Source organism: Lissotriton vulgaris, chromosome 1_1, assembly GCF_964263255.1.
Source record: "Lissotriton vulgaris chromosome 1_1, aLisVul1.2, whole genome shotgun sequence".
In the NCBI taxonomy this organism is placed as follows: Eukaryota; Metazoa; Chordata; class Amphibia; order Caudata; family Salamandridae; genus Lissotriton; species Lissotriton vulgaris.
Window position 1 is genome coordinate 1,991,211,803 of NC_141685.1, and position 20,507 is coordinate 1,991,232,309.

A 20,507-nucleotide genomic window follows, 5' to 3' on the forward strand; every position below is an offset into this window, starting at 1 on the left:
TAAAAGCAGTAAATTGCCTTCCAGCACAGATGTGGTGCAGGTACAGGCAGATGTAGGGATGTGAAATTCCAATAGCCCAACGCCCAGGGCATTGCTTGAGATCAAGGGCATATGTATTTTGCCCTTGGGACAAGTAGGTCGAACCCCCTACAGCACAAGCACTTTGGCTGTCAGCACCACACTATGGATCAGGAAAAGGCATTGCCTGCAGTTAAGGTAATGTGTGTCCATGTGCTAAGGCTGTTCATACTTGTATTTATGGTTCATTAATGCCAGGCCTTTATTAGGCTGAGCGCTCCAAGTAAATGTTGTAAGCTCAGACTGCACTACTGACAGTGGTTTCAGTATAAAAATGTGTACACACATTCTCAATGTTAAGCAATATGAAGCTATGTAAAATGCTCCCAGAATGCTCTGATTAGATGCAAATATTTGCAGAAGCTTGAAAGCAAGGCTGATCCTTTGCTTTCAAAATAAAATTCGCAAAAAAATGCAAAAACATTTCGCTAAACTACTGCAAAATTTTAGGAATCATTTCTTTGCACCATCATTTAGTAAGATGTGTTGGCTAGTATTTCCAAAAAATATTCCTAATGGGAATATCAGTGTAACCCGTTTTAATAAGATTAAGGGAAACAAAAATTAACAAGCATTGGTAAAGCCAGCAGGTCTGAAATTATTGGTCAGCCTTTTGGTTTTGTCAGTGAGTGACTTGTTGGGCATGGTTTTTGTAAAACCTTATTGGTGTGGGAGGATCCGGGCCCTCACTAATATAACTAGTTCAGTTCAAAAACTTTATTCGAGTTGAATTTACAATTCATAAAAGTATACAAATAAAATCAAAGTTAAAATTCCATCTTATTCGCTCAGAATTAAACATTACTAAAAACAGTTATATAAAATTATTAAAAAGAAGTTAAAAAGAGATATAAGACTGCAATCAGGTGAGATACATGTAAATTAATTATACTTAGTAGGCCAATGCTATTCCATAATTATAGTTCTTCTCACTCTTAAGATTGTATTCAAGTAGAGGCTCACTGTACTAATGGTAAGGCAGTCGTCTTAAGGACCTTAGTTTGTTATAGGCATCTCTAGCTTTTCTTGAGCCCCAGACTAACAAGAGAGGTTTTGAAATTTGTTGCCTAGGGTGGCTATATAAAGTACAGAAAAGAGTGCAATGTATGTTTGATTGGTATGATTTGTCATCACAAGGACAGCGTCTTTTCTCTCGCCCAGTCATTACAGTTCGGAAATGATACAAGTCTATAAAAAGTTTCCAGGCGAAAGTATGTCAGGAGCCTGCGATGCTGTAGGGGTTGAAGTAATACAAGATACAGCTGAGTGCCCCTTTGGGATGTCACCTCGTCGTGGCTCATGACAGATTTTTAGTCCTTTCACCCTTCCATCTTTGCAATTCCAAATGTTGTAGGAGAGTCTTTTTTAGCGTGGATCGCGAGAGCTGTTCCAGTGAGGCCGGGTCGGTAAAATATTCAGGATGACCAATCTCACTAACAAAGTTCTTGATGTAACTAAACCATTTAATATTTTTGCCCCATCACAGCTTAAACAGTCCTCTATAATGGTTCTATTCAGTTATGTGGCAGTGTTAGTCCAGACATTGTGCCAAAGTAAAACAGGGGCTGGGATGGATTTGCCTTGGATTACAGGATAATCATAATACTGTTGTGTTAAGCAAGAACCCACCCCATTGATATAGAGGTTAAATAGCAGGGGAGGTAGTATGCAACCCTGCCTTACCCCTCTATTGATCTTACAAAAGCTCAGTACATTCCCCCCTCTGGCCGTATCTTACACGTGCACCCGCCCCAGCATAAAGTTCTCTGATGAAAACAATTATTTGGTTGTCCAAACCAATGTCCTTTAAAGTCTGCCAAAGATTGTCATGCAAGACGCAATCAAATGCAGAGCTATGGTCCACAAATGTCACATATAGGTTGGTTTTCTTTGCATGTAATATAACTAACATTGGCAAAAACAAAAATTGTTTTGGTCTCAAAAGGCACACATTGCCACAGTTGTTCCTCGCACCGAACTAAGAAAGAAAGAAAGAAAGAAAGAAAGAAAGAAAGAAAGAAAGAAAGAAAGAAAGAAAGAAAGAAAGAAAGAAAGAAAGAAAGAAAGAAAGAAAGAAAGAAAGAAAGAAAGAAAATAAACACAAATGGTCATGATTGACACCAGACCAAATTAGGGCCCAATTATGAAATAAAGTCTCAAAAGTGCACCCATGTCCTTGCATTAACCCCTTCACTGCGGCGGCAATTCCGCCGCAGTGCTAGGGGGTGGGGGGGGAGGGGGGGGGGGGGGGAGTCGCACGGCTCACCTGCGCTTGTGACGGAACCGCTCCGTCACGCACCTCGGGTGAGCTGTGCTAGTGACGGAACGGTTCCGTCGCGAACGTGCCCGCTCAATAGAACGCGCCGCGCAGGCGCGAAATCAGCGCCGTGCGGGCCGTGACGGAACCATTCCGTCACTAGCACAGCTCACCCGAGGCGCGTGACGGAACGGTTCCGTCATAAGCGCCGAACGGGTTACGTGGGGATAAACTGCTTTCGTGAATTCACATGCCTTTACAGTAGTAGGCCAAGATATTGTACTCCTAGAAAATATTTGTGAACTACATTTAAACATGAGGAAATATGCAGGTGTAGATTTGCTCATGGGAAAACCTGAGTGTTTGCAAGTTTACTTTACCTCCAACTACTTGTCTCCCCTACCCTGGAAGAAGTTTTATGTTTGCCATTGTCGTGCCACTGCCTTTGCCAATGCTTGTTTATTTTTGTTTCCCCTAATCTTATTAATACTGATTACACTGATTTTTCCATAATGAATACAGGGTTGTGAAATTCCTATAGCCCGACGCCCAGGTCATATTGTTTAAGGATCAAGGGCAACAAGTTTCTATGTGTATTTTGTCCTTGGGACAAATAGGCCCAACCCTCTGTAGCACAAAATCTTTGGCTGCCAGTTTGCAGTACCACATTATGGATCAGGGAAGGGCACTGCCAGCAGTTAAAGTAATATTTTTGTCCATATGTTAATGCTGTTTAAACTTTTATTTATGGTTCATTAATTGAAAGCCTTTATTATTTGGGTGAGCGCTCCAAGTAAATGTTGTAAGCTCTGGCTGCATTACGGATCCAGTTCCAGTATTAAAATGTGTACACACTTTTTCGAATTTAGCAATATGAGGCCATGTATAATTCTCCCGGAATGCTCTATGATTTGATGCAAATATTTGCAGATGTTTTAATGCAAGATTGCTGATTCTTTGCTGTCAAAATATAATGTTCATAAAAAACATGAAAGCAAGAAAAAAAACATTAAGCTAAACGACTATAAAATTTGAGACCATTTCTTTGCAGCATCATTTAGTAACAATTTGAGGCATGCTAATATTTCCCAAAAATATTCATAATAGAAAAAAAAAATCAGTGTAACCAGTATCAAGAAGATTAGGGGAAATAAAAAACCAGCATTGGCAAAGGCAGTGGGTCTGAAATTGGTGGTCAGTGTTATAGTTTTGTCAATGCGTGACTTGTTTTGGAATGTTTTTTGTAAAACATTATTGGTGTGGGAGCTGCCAGGCCCTCGCCATTATAACAAACATTGGCAAAAGTTGTTTTTGGTCTCAAAAAGCACACACTCCAGTTACTGGAAATTAACTAAACCACTTTGTGTGCCGATATGCTCCTTGTGAAAGAGCAGAATGCTGTCACTCACAGTGAAGCCAGACAATACAGAGCGGTAGAGACAGAATTTGAATAAACTCAAAAAGGTATCTGCCAACGCGAGACCAAATTAGGGGCCCAATTATTAAAGAAAGTTTCAAAAGTGCACCCATAGTATATGTCCTAACAATAAGTGCAGCTATACAGCTTCGTGAATTCCCAAGAATTTACAGAAGTATGTAAAGAAATAGTACTCCAAGAAAATATTTGTGAAATGCATTCTAGCCTGAACTAATATGCATTTGCTGGAATAAACGATGGGAGCACACTGCTAGGCTCTTCGCCGGATCGCCCCTCTGCACTCTGGTATATGCAGTGCGTATGACTTGAAGAGTTGGGGAAAAGTTTGTGAGGTTTCACCAAGGTTGGTGCAAGTAAGTACTTGATATTTCCAGTATCTCTTGACACGAGACATGGCTCTTGTGAGTGTTTGCAAGTTCACTTTCCCTCTCTGGAAGAAGGTTAACTTACGCCTGCCATTATCAGGAGTAAATTGCCAACATTTCTCAGTATGGGAACAGATTAGAGAAGAGTTGTTAAACTCTGAAAACATGCAAGTTAGTAGGTTTGCACAGACTTGAAAGGGCATTCTAACCCTGGAACTATTGCTTACCACTGCCTTCAGCTCCAGCATGTAGATCTACGGAAACGTGGCAACATAAAGGGATTGCAAATATTCAAGCACTACTATGGTATGAGCCCTGGCATAATCAGAGAGGCTACATTAGAGCTCTTATACAATGAGATTGCTGCCATAATTTGTTGCTGCACTACATGGCACCAAAGGGACAAGTGGATTTTGTTACAGGACGTGCAGATTTATGAAGCAACCAGCCCCCTGGACAAATAGATATTTAATTAAATTCCACACCCCTGGAATATTTTTGGAAAATACTAGCATGCATCAACATGTTACTAAATGATGCGGCAAAGAAATGGTGTCTCAAATGTTACAGTGGTTTAGCTAAATGTTTTTTTCTTGCCTTCATGTTTTTTATGAACATATTTTGACAGCAAAGAATCAGCAATCTTGCGTTAAAGCATCTGCAAATATTTGCATCAAATGAGAGTGTGAGTAAACGTTATTGTATAATTAGTAAAAACCATTAAAAAAAGTAGAAAAAGGAGCAGCGGTTAAAATAAATGATCAATGTGCATCCATGATTTAGACTTAGCAGCATTACAAAACAAGATTACATACAAGGAACATCAAGTGCCAAATCAATTCAATTATATATTGTCCATTTACTTGTTGTGGAACGGTGAGTGAAATTCATCTTCCGTTGACTGGCAAAGAAGAAACGGCAGGTGCAAATCTTGCACGACATTAAAAAAGAGAAAACTAAATCTTGTTTACTCTAAAATTATCAGCATAATTTAAAAAAATGTCAACCTAATGCGGTAATACCTCTTTTGTTCTCAAAGTTAATGACAAATTTGACTGATCTGCAGATTGTGGATCCGCTGTACACAAGGCTTGTATGACTGCGGAGCGACAGGTACGTACTCTGTATTCAATAAACTTTGTCTTTAACCAGTACCGTCGGTCCTGATCCAGTGCAGGACAGATGCAGAGTAGGTGGATAAAGTCTTGTTTTGCATCGCCACATAGATCACACTCCTTGGTGTCTGTTTTCCTCCAATCCGGTTTGTCTGCGTTTGTCGGCAGATTACCCATCCTTAAATTAAGGTATTTCGTTTTGGCATACGAGGAAAAGGAAAGCCCAAGATAGGCTGCAGGTTTAAGCACTTTGTATGATTGGATTATCATCCAGGCATGCGCTCGGTGACTGAGGATTGACTGGTCATTGATCAGCGAGTGCCTGTTTGCAGCTTTTTTAATCACTAGCTTGAATGATGATACCGGTAGCTTGGTTTGCCACAAGGGTGTAAGTTCAGTAGTGTCGAGGGATAGTTTTAGATACTTGGCGTACTGAGAGTTGGGATTATTTTGCATTGCTTCCCATGTGGCTTGGTTGATTCCTGTTTCCCTGTTCATCCAAATATCGTACCAGAAAGTAATGGTCTCGTACTTTTTTTGCAGGTCTTGGGATTGCAGGCCAAACTCGTCGGACCTGCGCAGGTGGAGCATTGGATGGCACACTAAAAACCCGCTTGTAGACTCCAATTTGGATTCGGTCTAGAAGCTGTGCACTTCTGCCATGATTTAACACTGCCATAGCCTATTGTGGGTAGTAACTTGGCTTTGATTACTGTCAGAAGTGGATTGAAAAACGGGCCTTTTAGCTGTTTGGAAATACTGTTAAACGCATGTAAAAGAGCTATTCTTTTTTTTTCAATGACATCGAAGTGCAGGGAAAAGTTAAGGCGACTGTCCAATTGTATTCCCAAGTACTTGTAATTGCCCATCACTTCCAATTTTTTGTTGTCCATGACAAAAACCGGCAGAGTATTACGTCGACGAGTCAGTAACATGATCTTTGTTTTCTGGCTGTTGATTTCAAGAAGATTGAGTTTTGTGTATTCTACCAATTCATGCAGGAGGCGTTGCAGACCAATTTTTGTCTGACTCAGGAGCACCACATCGTCGGCATAGGAGAGATGTGTCAATCGTAGTGTTCCTAGCCGTGGTGGGTGAGCATTAGTCCCATCCAGCCTTGAGGTTAGGTCTGCCATCAAATCAGAGAGCATTCTGGGAGAATTATACATGGCCTCATATTGCTAAACTTCGAAAACGTGTGTACACATTTTTATACTGGAACTGGGTCCGTAATGCAGCCAGAGCTTACAACATTTACTTAGAGCGCTCACCCTAATAATAAAGGCTTTCAATCAATGAACCATAAATACAAGTTTAAACAGCATTAACATATGGACAAAAATATTACCTTAACTGCAGACAGTGCCCTTCCTGGATCCATAATGTGGTACTGCAAACTGGCAGCCAAAGGTTTTGTGCTACAGGGGGTTGGGCCTACTTGTCCCAAGGACAAAATGCACATAAAAACGTGTTGCCCTTGACCTCAAACAATATGACCTGGGCGTCGGGCTAAAGGAATTCCACATCCCTGTTGAAATTATATTGGGTCACATTCTTAATCAGGAATAAAATCACCAAACACATTCAACAAAAGGAACCTCCGCTCTAAAGTAGCATTGCGCCTCAAAATCCCACCATACAAGAAAAAAAAACATGGGTAGCACATCCTTCTCTGTTCAAGCAGCCATACTATGGAACTCTTTACCCCCCCCCCCCCCCCCCCCCAACATAAGGTCCACCAAGAACCACATAATCTTCAGAAAACTACTCACGATTTGGCTCTTCCCCACATAGGCACCATAAGCAAACAGAAATTTACAGCATATCCCTCTGTATATAAGCATATGTTTTCACTATAGATATGTACCTATCTTTGTGTATTACTTTGTATAAACATGTAAAATAATTACGTTGAGGAAATATTATTATTATTATTATTATTATTAATAAATACATAGAAATCATCTTTGGTCTACATGTAAGTTCTTCCATTGTGCATCTATGTACCTTCCATGTATTTGCATCTGTGTGTCTTACTTTTCTCCTGAAAAAGCATATCCAATGCACTACCCTATTTCTCATCCTGTGCCTCTATCATTATCTTTAATCTACACATATTTACCTCCTTTATGTATCTATATACTTTCAATGTACTTATGGATCTATATATTTATCACTCTTTCTAATTTAGCATTTCCAATGCACTACCCTTTCTCAGTCTATACTTCGCTCAATATATCTTCTAGCTCAATCTTCCGACTTATCTCAAACTTCTTTCTACTACTCTTTCCAACCCCATCTCTCATCCTATATATCTATCAACATTCTCTATAATCACGCTCTCATGTATCCCAAACCCCATACCACTACTATGACCCCCAAAATAACCCTTTCTAGACTCTCCTACTCTACCCCTCCTTGCATCTTCTGACACCTCTTTTTACTATACTGATCCCCTAAAACAAACGTTTCTAAACTCTTCCCTTGGGCTCCTCCCCTCCAAAACTCATTCTTACTCATCCAAAAGCCTCCTCCTACTGCTAAGACCTAAAAAACTAAAAAAAAATCCTTGGCTCTTTTATCCCTCTACTATCCTTTTAAATCAAAATTAAGACTAACGTGTTCCCTTCTCAAATTCCATATTCAACTACACTAATTCACCACTAATCCTTTATTGGGTTCCAGAGTAGCGTGCTACTCGCCAATAAAGAGTCTCAACACCCCATCAGGGTTACAAGCGCTATATAAATGCAAACCTTTTCCCTTTTCTACCCCTCCCAAACCCTTCTCAATCCAAATAACTGAATAACATTTCCACCGCTAAAATTACTCTCATGTTTCACCATACTAATTCAACACTAATCCTGATGAGTTCCAGAGTAGCGTGCTACTTGCGCTTAAAACCCCATCAGAGGTAGCAAGCGCTATATAAATACAAACATCTTTCCCTCTTTAATCCCGCCACCTACCGTTCTCTACCCAAATAACTGAATAACATATCCACTACTCAAATTACTTCATATTTTACCATAATAATTTTCAACACTAATCCTTTATGGGTTCCGGAGTGGCGTGCTTCTCGCCAGAAAAGCGCTTCAAAATCCATCAGGGGTAACAAGTGCTATATGAATGCAAACCTTTCTTCCCCTTTTATCCGTCCAATATCCTTCTCACTACAAATAACGGACTAATATCCACCACTGAAATTACTTCATATTTCACCATATTAATTCACCACTAATCCTTTATGGGCTCTCCGAATAGTGTGCTTCAACAAGCACTATATAAATCCAAAACCTTTTTCCTCCTCTACCCTTCTGCTATCATTCCAAATAACTGACTAACCTATCCACCCCTTAAAATGTACTTGCATGTTTCACTATACTAATTCAACACTAATCCCCTATGGGTCCCGGAGTAGCGAGCTACTGGCCGAAAAAGTGTGTTGATACCTCGTCAGGGCAGGTAAGCACTATATAAATGCAATTACAAAACAATAAAGTATACATGCAATTATTATGAGTTTTTAATATGTAATTGGTCTAACATAAATTTTAACCAATTGAAATAAAGAACCATCTATCCAATCATTGTATCGAGTAGATTAGGCAGCTCAAAGTCCCTATTATATTAGCACTAGGCCTTTAGTAGTATGATGGAGCTGCCAAATATACTCGATAATCGCTAACCAGAGATGAGAACTTTTATGTCTACACCTGGTGAATGAAACTCTCGCCCTATTAAAGCTCGTCACAAAACAAACATTAAGAACAACAAACCACTACCGTAGAGTACAGAAAGAAGAATTAAGCTCTTACACGAGTCACGGCATTTTAGAGGCTGAAATACACGGCAGTCCTATTAAAGAAACCTGAACGTAAAAGATGGGTCAGTAAATAATTGCTGCTAATTAGATTTGGAGATAAGTGTCAAGCTACATGAAGGAAAAGCAAATGCGACGAGTGCTCGTTACCTAGAGACGAGTATGCTTTGACATGGCTGAGGTATATTGCAGTAGGTTTTTACCAGAGCTGGAGCCTTGCTAAGAACAAACGTGGGCCTACATATACTAAATACAAACACTGTAAAAATGCGTTGAGAAACCTTGTGCTATGCCCTGCATATTCATATAACACCCTGCAAAAAAATGCGCTTCTGCTGTTATCTGTTAAAATATAATGTCTTCTTTTGAAAGGGTTTGACTGAGTCATCGTGTACGTCACTCTCGCCATATCATGTGTGTGATGCACTAGCAATGTAGCTATTCGATTGATTTGACTAAATTATCTTTTTTTTAAAGGGGGGGGGGGTTCGTGCAGCTGCTCGGTGTACTACAAAGCAGGCAGAAATGAAACAACGCATCTTAAAAAAAAGAGGGCTTCCACATGAATCGCCAAAAACTTAAGTATACTATATTTATTTGAAAATTGGTGTCAAACAGTTGTAGACGTGGCAAAAAATAAGTAATTTACATAAATAGCTATTGTACACCTGGGTAGCTGTATGAACTGCAGACAGCTGTAGCGTAAGGCAGACGGCTAAAATGTTCGGTGGATAAATAGGAAAAATAAAACTAGTTTAGTCAGTCTGCACGGATATATTTGAGCTTCAAATAGGAAGACAGATGACACTTGCCGGAGTGGATCCTACGTCATCAACTACTGAAAAAACATTTTGATAACAGTGGGTAAAACGTGGAAAGCATTTTAATATTAAACTTAATTCAGCACCAGGTAGACAATCAAGTTCTTAATTGCAAGAAACTAGTGTGTCAGTCGCTAGTCTAACCTAATACATGTTCAATGTTAATGAAAGAACATTCTTCTGTTAGTTGCTACAAAATGACGTCTCTTGACATCTAATATTTAATGACACGAGAACAACATAAGGTCCGAGAACGTGAAATATCGAACATGAGAAACCATTCCAAATTCGAATAAACAGGACTGAAGGTATCCAGAGACTTGGGTTACGCAAGATACTTAAAATACAGTATAAGGAGGTGGTGCTAGTTCAAATGAATCCACAAGTAGCAAGCAGGAATTATGACATAGATGGTTTAATGATGGAGCGAAGGGATGACGTCAACCAAAGACGCGTGGATCTTTTACATGGACGAAGCAGGCATGGTTTACTGCATCCTATAATTTCAAATGTTTACATAGGTCTTATTTTAACTGTTTATGGGGTTATGACTTGAGTGACAATAGCTGGTGGTAAAGCAAAACTTACGAGTTTCTGAATGTAAGGGGCTTTTTACTGGGCTGTGTACACATCAGATTGAAGCAAACGGCTCCGACAGAGACGTAAATTAATACAGGACCTGTAGACCGCAGCAGCCCCAGTCAACGCCTGCCATGAGCAGGCAACATCTGGGCGGCTCCTAAGAGGAAACAGTAGCACCGGGGAAGGGCCTTCCTGAAAATCGGAGCAGTAAAATAAGCTGGTTCAGTAATGCGACAGGCTCAACAGTGTGATGGGGCTAGTAGGTGGCAAACTCAAGAGGAGGCAAATGTGTGTGGCAGCAGCCACCAGACATGCAACTTCGACCAATGAAGCTGCGGCGGGCGAGACCCTTCAAGGAGATCAGAGTATCCAGACATCTGCAGAAGGCGGCTGCATTCAGAGGAGAAGGGGTGTGGAAGGCTGGCACAAGGCTGTGTTAGTGTTCTGGGCAACATCTGCGATTGCAGAGTCCTCATAGGGGCGTGTCATGGGGTTGAGCGGGTTTTTGTATCCCGGACCTCTATTTTTTAATAATCCGGTATCTGAAATATTGGGGCGTAGAAGGCTTGGCATGGGCCTCTCTGCAGTAGTTTGTCTGACTTTACAAGGCAGGCCCATAAAAGGCTATGGCAACAAGAAGCAGAGACCCCCCCCCCCCCCCGGTGCAGGGTGCGGCCTGGCATGCCCCCTCGCGCACTGGGGTGTGGTGCCTGGGTGGTGATGCTACCCTAACAAGGCGTCCGGCAAAAGCAATACAAATACGCACTGTGGGTGGGGGGCTGCCCGCCCCTCTTACCTAGCAGCAGCAGTTTCACTTCTCGGGCGGATTTTTCGCCGTCCTCTCGTAGATTCCGGTCGATCATTTTGCTCCGCTCTACCGCTGCCTTGTCCTCGGTGCTCAGCGTACAGCCCATGGTGGTGGCTAAGGAGGTGCCCACACAAATATGTATATAAAAATAAATAAAAAAACACAGAACGAGTAGTTTGACGGCTATCCCCCGCCTCGCAATATGGTCCTAAAAATCAGCCTTCTATGTATAAAAAGAGTCCGGGCGGGCTATGCCCGCGTGGCTGCAGGGATGAGCGCTGCTGGCGCCTCCCTGGCCCCGCCGCTTCCTTGCCGCTGATGCTGCTCCCTGCGGTGTTGCTGATGGGATGATGCCGCCGGCGTTGTCGCGCTCCCCTCCCCAACGCGTACACACAAGCTACGAGCACACGCACGTAACCACCATACTGTACGTCAAGAAGCGCGCGCGGTCACGGAAAAGCCTTTTCCCTTGCTTTCCACCTTCTGAAGAGTAAAAAAGAATTGCGCGCGCCTGTACATTACCACGGCAAAGTGCGCGAGCGCACGGGAGTGGGCGGTCCGCAGCTCGTGCAACTCTGACGTACTCATTCAGGTCAAATATCAACGGATGATAACGGTTGCTGAGAGTAACACGGCTCTGTGCTCTTGGGGTATACAGTCATAGTGTTCTACGTGTTCCAAATCCATTGAAGTTCATGTTCAATCTATTCAGCTGTGCACGGGCAAAAAATATCTGAATCAAAAGTACTTTTTTTACTTGCTCTAAATTGATATTGTCTCAATGAGTCTGTTGCGCATGCATGTACCAGGTCACCGAGAGCCTATTTGCACACACTCCTTGTGCAGTGGTGCAGTAAATGCGGGTGTGGCACGTCGTCGTTTAAGAAATTACGCAAAAGAAAAGGTTAGTATTTGTTCGGAGACCTTTTTATCTACGAAGATGGTTGTGCATCATTGCGTAGTGTTCAGGGGCGCCCATTGACTACTTTGGCCTTTCTCCCTTGTGAATGATTACACATAGATCCATTTCTACTACTGAACTCTTAACCATCCCTGCTTGTTTACATTTAAGCTTTACGATTTTTTTCCTCGTTGATCAAAAGAGGGAGGATGTTTTAAGCTTTAAAAACACTAACATTAGTGTAAAGACGGGTAGACTGAGGTGAGGATAAGTCATTTATTACCTTGAAGTCAACAGGACAATCTCAGCTCCTCTCCATACCTCCTCCCAACTGTCTCTGCCCAAACTCCAACTCCGCTAAGTTCTCTCCATTCTCCCAACGCCTGGGTATTCCAAACGTCCAGAGAATAGAAGGATAACTCAACACATCTATCCCTTTTACATAATGAAACACTTATGAACACGTACACAAAAAGTAAATAACAACACTCAAAGTCCTTCGGTCCAGGCCAGCACTCTCCCCAGCAGCTTCGCTTCACCTCTGCAGCCTCGAGTCCTCCTCTGTCAGGGTTCGTGCCAGCAGCCTGCACAGCCTCTAGCTGATTCTTTTTCATTTTTATCTCCGCATTCCGCCTGTACTGCTGGCGATTAATTTTCATTCCGCCGGACTCACTGAGTCATAATATTTAACTTTACTTTCCCTTAAGCCCAGTTCCCACCGCTGCTGCCCCTGCGGCCCCTCCCACCCTAACACAATCCACACTACTGTCTCCCTACCTCTGGTCCCGCCCCCTCCCCTACTTAACCGCAACCACTGCGCAGTTGCGCCTAAGGCAAGCCTGTCTGCCTGTCAGCATCCCGGAAGCAGCCAGCGTCAGGAACCCTGGATCCACGACCTCCCACCAGTACAACATCGCCGCCCTCCTTGCACTCAACCCCGGAAGACTCAGAGACTGTCAACTGGCATCCCCGGTCTCGACCCACGGCCAGTTCTCCTGCCGCCACTGCCGCCAGACGTTCTCCACCCCGGAACCGCAGACACTGCCGCCAACAATACGCTAAAGTGCATCCCCTTCAACGTGTGCTTCGTACACATACACGCTGCGGAAATCTGGAACCTACTCGACTCTCTCTCGCCAGACATAGCCGTCTTCACGGAGACCTGGACCAACGCTGCCCCCGACATCAATACTGCCATCCCGGACAGATACAAGATCCAGAGGACGGACCGTCCAACCACCTGGGAGGAGGCCTCGCCATTGTCCACAAGAACACCCTCCGACTCCCCACCTCCAGTGAAACCTTCCCCGCCGCCAAACACCTTCACTTCCACACCAGCCCCAACACTACAGTCCGAGGAACCCTCATCTACAGACCCCCGGACACCCGTCGCCACCACCATCACCGACTTCATTGCACTCCACACCATCGCATCAATGACCTACATACTCACCTGTGACCTCAACTTCCACCTAGACAACTCCGGCGACCCCAAATCCGCCACTCTCCACGACAACCTCTCCAACATGGACTCCACCAATTCGTCACCACGCCCATACACAAAGCAGGACACATCCTCGATTCCATCTTCGCCGCAGGCAACAGCGTCCACTTCAAACACTCAACGCAACCCCCATGGACCGACCACCAATGCGTTCACTTCACCATCGACAAAACCAAGGCACCAAAACCTCCACCCGCCTACCTCGAAAGAACTGGAGCAAGGTCACCAACGAGCAACTGTACAAAGCTATGCTCTCGCAACTACAATAAGGTATCACAGATAAAGTACAATGACTAATGAGAATCAATGAACAGAAGCAGATTCTTTTGTGTGTTTCTTGTCACAGCAAGATGACGGTTTATTTTCTCCAGACTTGAGGAATGTCACAAATAGCCGTGTACACGAGAGACGACGACCGGGAACCAAAGGAGGAGGGATACCATACCACGGCGCACCGCTACAGAGGAAACGCACCCGTTCCCTGAGAGCATCTCAACAGATGGATCCCCTCCCGGCTACCGCCTGATACACACCCGTACTCAGAGTGCTAACACTCGAAGACTTTCTTCTAATTAATAAGGTGGAATATAAAGAAAAGAAGTGCTTTTTGCACGTGACTCTATTGGACATACACTTCCTAATCAGTCACAAACTGATTCTGAAAAACGAGTGTCTCTCTCTTATCTACCTACATAGAACGCGAACACGAAGTCCAGACTAGTTTCAACCCATACGTTTGAGTTGCGCTTTAAGCCCTGAAGAGTCGTGTTGACTCAACTGTACACGACGAAACACGTGTCGGCTATTTGTGACATTCCTCAAGTCTGGAGAAAATAAACCGTCATCTTGCTGTGACAAGAAACACACAAAAGAATCTGCTTCTGTTCATTGATTCTCATTAGTCATTGTACTTTATCTGTGATACCTTATTGTAGTTGCGAGAGCATAGCTTTGTAAATTTGTTTAGTCTTCTGACTTTTTTAGACGGTTAAGGGTGTTTTTCCGCCTGCTCTTCACGCACTACACATCAACCATTCACATTACACACTGTAACGTAAAATTGAGGCAGTGCGCCCTTGATATCTGAATTTCCTAAAAACCCCTTTTCAGTTCATACCAACGAGCAACTGAGCTCCCCCCTAGCCCGAGAAAACCCCACCTGGACACCTAACGCAAACGCCGCAGCCAAGGAACTCCACACCTGGAGCTCCAACTGTGCAGACGAACTCACCCGCTAGGGAACCCCGGCGAGCAACGCCCCAGGAAAGCCGCCTGGTTCACCACAGGTCTCCAAGAAGCAAGACGCACCTGCAGACACCTGGAGAAACACCAAGACAACCAACAACTACTCCACCTACAAGAACGCCATGACAAACTACCACAACCAAAAGGAACTTAATCAACAGCAAATTCCTCACCAATGCAACCAACTCGAAGGACCTCTTCACCGTAATCCAGGAATTCCCCAACCCACGCAGCAAAGCCACAGACTTCACCCCATCCCAAGACCACTGCGACAAGCTTGGGAGCTACTTCCACCTCAAGATCAGAAAACTCTACGACAACTTTGTCGACTGCACGCAACACGCCACTGCCAGCCCTCCACCTCCCAGAGACACCACCCAGCCCACCATCACCGACTGGACTCCAATCACAACCGAGGACACCACCACGACCATGAAAAGGATCTACTCGGGAGCCCCCACCGACCCCAGCCCCCGCACATCTACCACAGAGCCACTGACACCATTGCGCCTGGAATACAATGGACCATCAGCACCACATTCACAACAGGCTCCTTCCCAGACAGCTGGAAGCCCACGACTGACCCCACCAACCTTAAGAACTACTGGCCCATCTTGCTCCTCCCCTTCGCAGCCAAAGTAGCTGAGAAAACAGTCAACAAGGAACTGACACGGTTCATCGAAGAAAACGCCGTTCCCGACCCATCCCAACCTGGGTTCCAGAGCAACCACAGCACCGAAACCGCCCTTCTCGCCACCACAGATGACATCCGCACCCTCCTGGACCAAGGCCACTCAGCAGCCCTCATCCTATCCGCAGCTTTGGACTCCGTCTCTCACCGCACTCTAGTCGCCAGACTACACGAAGCCGGCATACAAGGGACCGCACTGAAATGGATCCGATCATTCCTCACTGGAAGAAGCCAAAGGATCAGACTACCACCCTTCCTCTCTGGGCCCACAGAGATCACCTGCAGAGTCCCCCAGGGGTCATCGCTGAGCTTGATCCTCTTTAACATCTACATGGCCCCCCTCACAGCCATCGTCCGACAACATGGCCTCAACATCGTATCCTACGCCGAGGACACCCAGCTCATCCTCTCCCTCACCAAAGACCCCACCACAGCAAAACTAAACTTCCAAAAAGGAATGCAAGACGTCACAGTCTGGATGACCAACAGCTGCCTAAAACTCAACGCTGAGAAGACAGAAGTCCACATCCTCTGAACCACCCCCTCAGCATGGGACGACACCTGATGGCCCACCCACCTACCCCCTCAGATCACGCCAAAAAATCTCGGTATCATACTCAACTCATCGCTCACGATGAACAGATAAGCCAACGCCATCACCTCCAGCTGCTTCAACATCCTCCGAAAGACCTCCAAATGGATCCCCCCGAAGTCTCGGAAGACAACCACCCACTCGCTCATCACCAGCAGACTGGAGTATGGAAACTCACTCTACGCCGGCATCAACAAGGCCCTTCTCCGCAAACTCCAGATCATACAGAGCACCACAGCCAGACTTGTCCTCGGCATCCCCCATAACAAACACATCAGCCAACACCTACAGAGACTCCACTGGCTCCCGTTGGAGAAAAGAATCACCTTCAAGATCCTCACCCATGCCTACAAATGCCTACACCACAACGGACCCAAATACCTCAACGACAGAATAAACTTCCACATACCCAAGAGAAACCTCTGGTCTGCCAACCTCCCACTGGCTGAAACCCCTCGCATCCACAGAGCCAGAGCAGGCAGAAGATCATTCTCCTACATTGCAGCCAGAACCTGGAACGAGCTACCAGCAAATATCCGACTCGCTCCCAACCTGTACACATTGAGGAAGGCCCTCAAGACCTGGCTCTTTGGCTGAATGAACCTGCACACCCCCTCCCCCGCAGCACCATGAGACCCTCATGGGTGAGTAGCGCGCTCACAATTCCCTGATTGATTGATTGAAAAGAAGGAAGCAATAACAACAAAGCTAAGAATAAATGAAATAAACAGAAATAATAAAATTGGATAATGGAAAATGGCACAGGTATCACACAACATAGTCCCAGAACTTAGAAAGAAATGTAGTGGACCCAGGTGACAAGGAACGACTCTTAACATTGTTATTTTAGGATCTTCCACACAACTTGGTTCTTTGGATAGAACAATCGGATACATCTTTGACACCACAATCTTCCCTTTATTCCACCACTTACCATCATCTAATTTAACAGCTCCTTTGTTGCCCTTCACAACCTTTCTCAAGACTGAGAACTTGTATTCCCCTTTGGGTAAGGTCCTGGAGCACTTCACTCTTACCATATATCCCACACTGACATTCAACTGTCGAGGACTCAACCCGACCCTTGTTTGATCAGATTTGTTTTGTGCTTCAACTCGCCTTTTGCCAACCTCCCCAATTTTCTTTCTGGCCAACATGAACCCACCACCACCCATCCATCCTCTCAACAGCTTGGAAGTGGAAACACGTCCTGTTAGCAGTACAAATGGGGACACGCCAGTGTCAGAATTGACAGTCGTGCGGACCGCCCACAATAGTTTACTCAGTTTAGCCTTGCAGTTCAGACTACTCGCTCTTGACAGTTGTACATTTTGTTTAATGACCCTGTTAAAACGCTCAAAAAGGCCATTACTCCTAGGACGATAAAGAGAAGTTTTGTCATGTTTAATACCTGAAAACTGAAAACATCTTCAAATTGTAAGGAAACAAATTGGAGGCCATTGTCTGTAAGTAATTCCTCAGGTACACCTTCCCTGGCAAATAATTACTCAAGGAACTTGATAACAGGTGGAATCAGATGTTTTCACCCATTTGATTTCTGGCCAGCGACTATGAAAATCCATGAGAACTATACCATAATCTGACATGCTACCAGACATAATCATGGGACCAATAACGTCTATGGCTAATTTAACCCATGGTTTGTTAGGAACCTCGATGGCCTCCACAGGACAAGGAGTAGTTATTTGCGACTTGTTGCTAACATCACACTCCATACAATCTCTTACAAAATGCTCCACCTTCTTATCCAAAGCTGACCACCAGAAATTTTCCCTTACTCTCCTCTTCATGGCACACATGCCGATGTGACCCTCGTGGGCAAGGGTAATTACTTTGTTTCTCATGACATCCAGTACCACTAACAGGGATGATCTATACAACAAACCATTTACTACTGATAGCTCATCGAAGGCATGCTTGTACTTGCTTACACAACTCAGTTCATTAATCTCATGCAACCACCCCTTGCTTAACATCCTTACCACCTCCTTAAACTCTTGATTCTTCTCAGAGACTTCTCTCCACACTTCTTAAGATATGGCAACTTTGGAATGACCCGACACACTGCATACCAGTTCCAAATCTTCATGCTCACTTTCTGTTACCATAGCATTATTGTCATTAGAGCTTAGGCGAGACAAGCAATCAGTCAAGAGATTCCTCCTGCCAGGTACATATTCAGCTCTGAAATTGTGCTCCATGAGTCTATACTGCCATCTTGCGATTGTGGTAAACAACTCTACCAAGGGTTTATAGTCAACATGTACCACAAATTTAGAGCCTTACAGGTAATGTTTGAAATGAGTAATACCCCGCCAACAAGCAAGGGCTTCACGCTCAATAGAGAATACGAGACTTCGGCACCATGTAGACTCCTAGAAGAGAAAGCAATCACCTCGTCCTTGCCATCTCTATGTTTACATTAGTAGAGGGTTCTCCTCCTCCTCCCTTTTCTTCTCCCACCCCCCTTTTTCCTATGTAGTTCTATGGTAGAAAGCAACAATAAATAGAAAAGGAATGGACAAATAATAAAAGGCACCAACAACTCTCTTCTTTAATCCTTTGGTGCTCGTTTCTGTTATCCCGTATCTCTTGGGGTGTTTGGGGTAGGCTAATGTCAGATAGCAGTCCACCCTCCTCCCTTCCATGGTCACTCACAGCGTTAGCAGCAACTCTCCTGAGTTGCGGCGGCGCTGTATTGGCTCTCCTGAGGAGTCCACCACTCCTCTGACTTGCGCTCCGTTGTGTCGTCTTCGGCGTCTTCTTCTGCCTGGACTTGCCCTAGGGCTTCTGCCCGACTTCCCCCTTCCGCTGGGACCACCAGCCTCAGCCTCCGTCTTCTATGCAGTCCAGGGCGGCTAACTGGTTCTCCAGAGGGGCAGACCTGGAGTCAACCTGTGCAGGGAAGGTTAAAGGGTTAACGCTTTGAAAGCTTTCCCTGTTCCTTCCACCCCAGCGCTCGGTTGTTCCATCAGAGAAATCAGCACCGGGTAAGTCTTTCCACTCGGGTGGTATTTCTCTCCCACATCCCCCTTTCCTAACTTTCTTGCTTGCAAGATCGGGGTCTACTGGGTGTTGGGATAAGTAGTAAGCATTAGTATGGTCTTTGCCCTTTCTATGATAGGTAGTAAACCGGAAGGGTTGAAGGGCCAAAAACCATCTCAAAACTCGGTCATTGTGTCCTGGGTTTTTAGACAACCACTCCAAAGGGGGAAGCAACCTTTACAATGCAGTCATCACATCACACTACATTTACAACACAGTTATTACATCGTAACATCCTTCACAACGCATGTCACAACAACGCAACTGTGGTAAATAAAAACTTATTATTTACACTGCCGGAATTTCTATAGTTTATCAAAGAAAGGTAATGCATAAAATGAGGAGCAGAGTCCGTGGTCTTCGAGTTTAAAGGGCTTTATTCCAGAACTCGAGTTAAAGGAGAGCTCCTTCACCAAGCGGGTTCAGGAGTAGTCTGCTTTACTTGAAACATGACAGCACTTATATACATTACTTGCACAATCAAAAGAAGGAGTTCCCTGGGCATGATTCAATTATCAGTGGTACAATCATACAGAAGACATAGCAGGCTTGTTTTTGTTTAAAGAATAACTTGAATTACATTTGTTTAGACATAGACAAACACATGGCATCAGGGTGATTGTGGTGACAAGTTACAGAGTTACTAGTGTCTGGGGACAGAGAATCGAGGCATTGTTACAGGGTCATTTCTGTCTGAAGGGTAAAGTGTCAGGATCCTCCCTAGTAAAAGGTCAGCAGGGGTTTTCAAGGTGAGGAAACAGAACTGGAGTTTAACTTCTTCCTGGTCCAGAGCATGGAATTCACGGAATTCCAAGATGGCGGTTGGAACAGGGAAGTTATCGGTCTAGCTTCTTGGACATTCCAGAGCGGAGTTCAGGTGAGGCGCGCGCTCTATCAGAGCTGCGCACTTCACCGAGTATTCTGCCCGAGTTAGTCATGAAAATTCCGTCAGAGTAAAAACGTTAATTAAGAACGTTGTTTAGAGTCCTTAGAGTCCGTTAGGTGAGAGAGCAAGAAGAGCCACGGCGAAGTTGGTTCCCAACAGTACTAGTTTGACGTTTTGAGGAAACGACGCACCTGACAGAAAAGGCACCTTAGAGAGGCTCCGTCACAGACAAGTCTTCGACGTCGCTGGAACTGGCAAGAAGTATTCGAGTTGAGAAGAGCACCGTAAACAAGGAGCTAAGTGAAAGTTTGAATTGGACAGTTCAGTTTTGATTG

The 20,507-nt window shown here is 44.4% G+C and overlaps 1 protein-coding gene across 1 annotated transcript in view; it reads right to left on the reverse strand.

Moving 5' to 3' along the window:
- GNAI1 (G protein subunit alpha i1) overlaps positions 1-11,777 on the reverse strand; it is a 372,390-nt gene extending 360,613 nt beyond the window's left edge. Inside the window, exon 1 of the mRNA XM_086919838.1 lies at positions 11,276-11,777. Coding sequence (XP_086775964.1) covers positions 11,276-11,393 — 118 coding nt within the window. The 5' untranslated portion in view covers positions 11,394-11,777. The remainder of the gene's footprint in view (positions 1-11,275) is intronic.
- Positions 11,778-20,507: the final 8,730 nt, after the last annotated feature.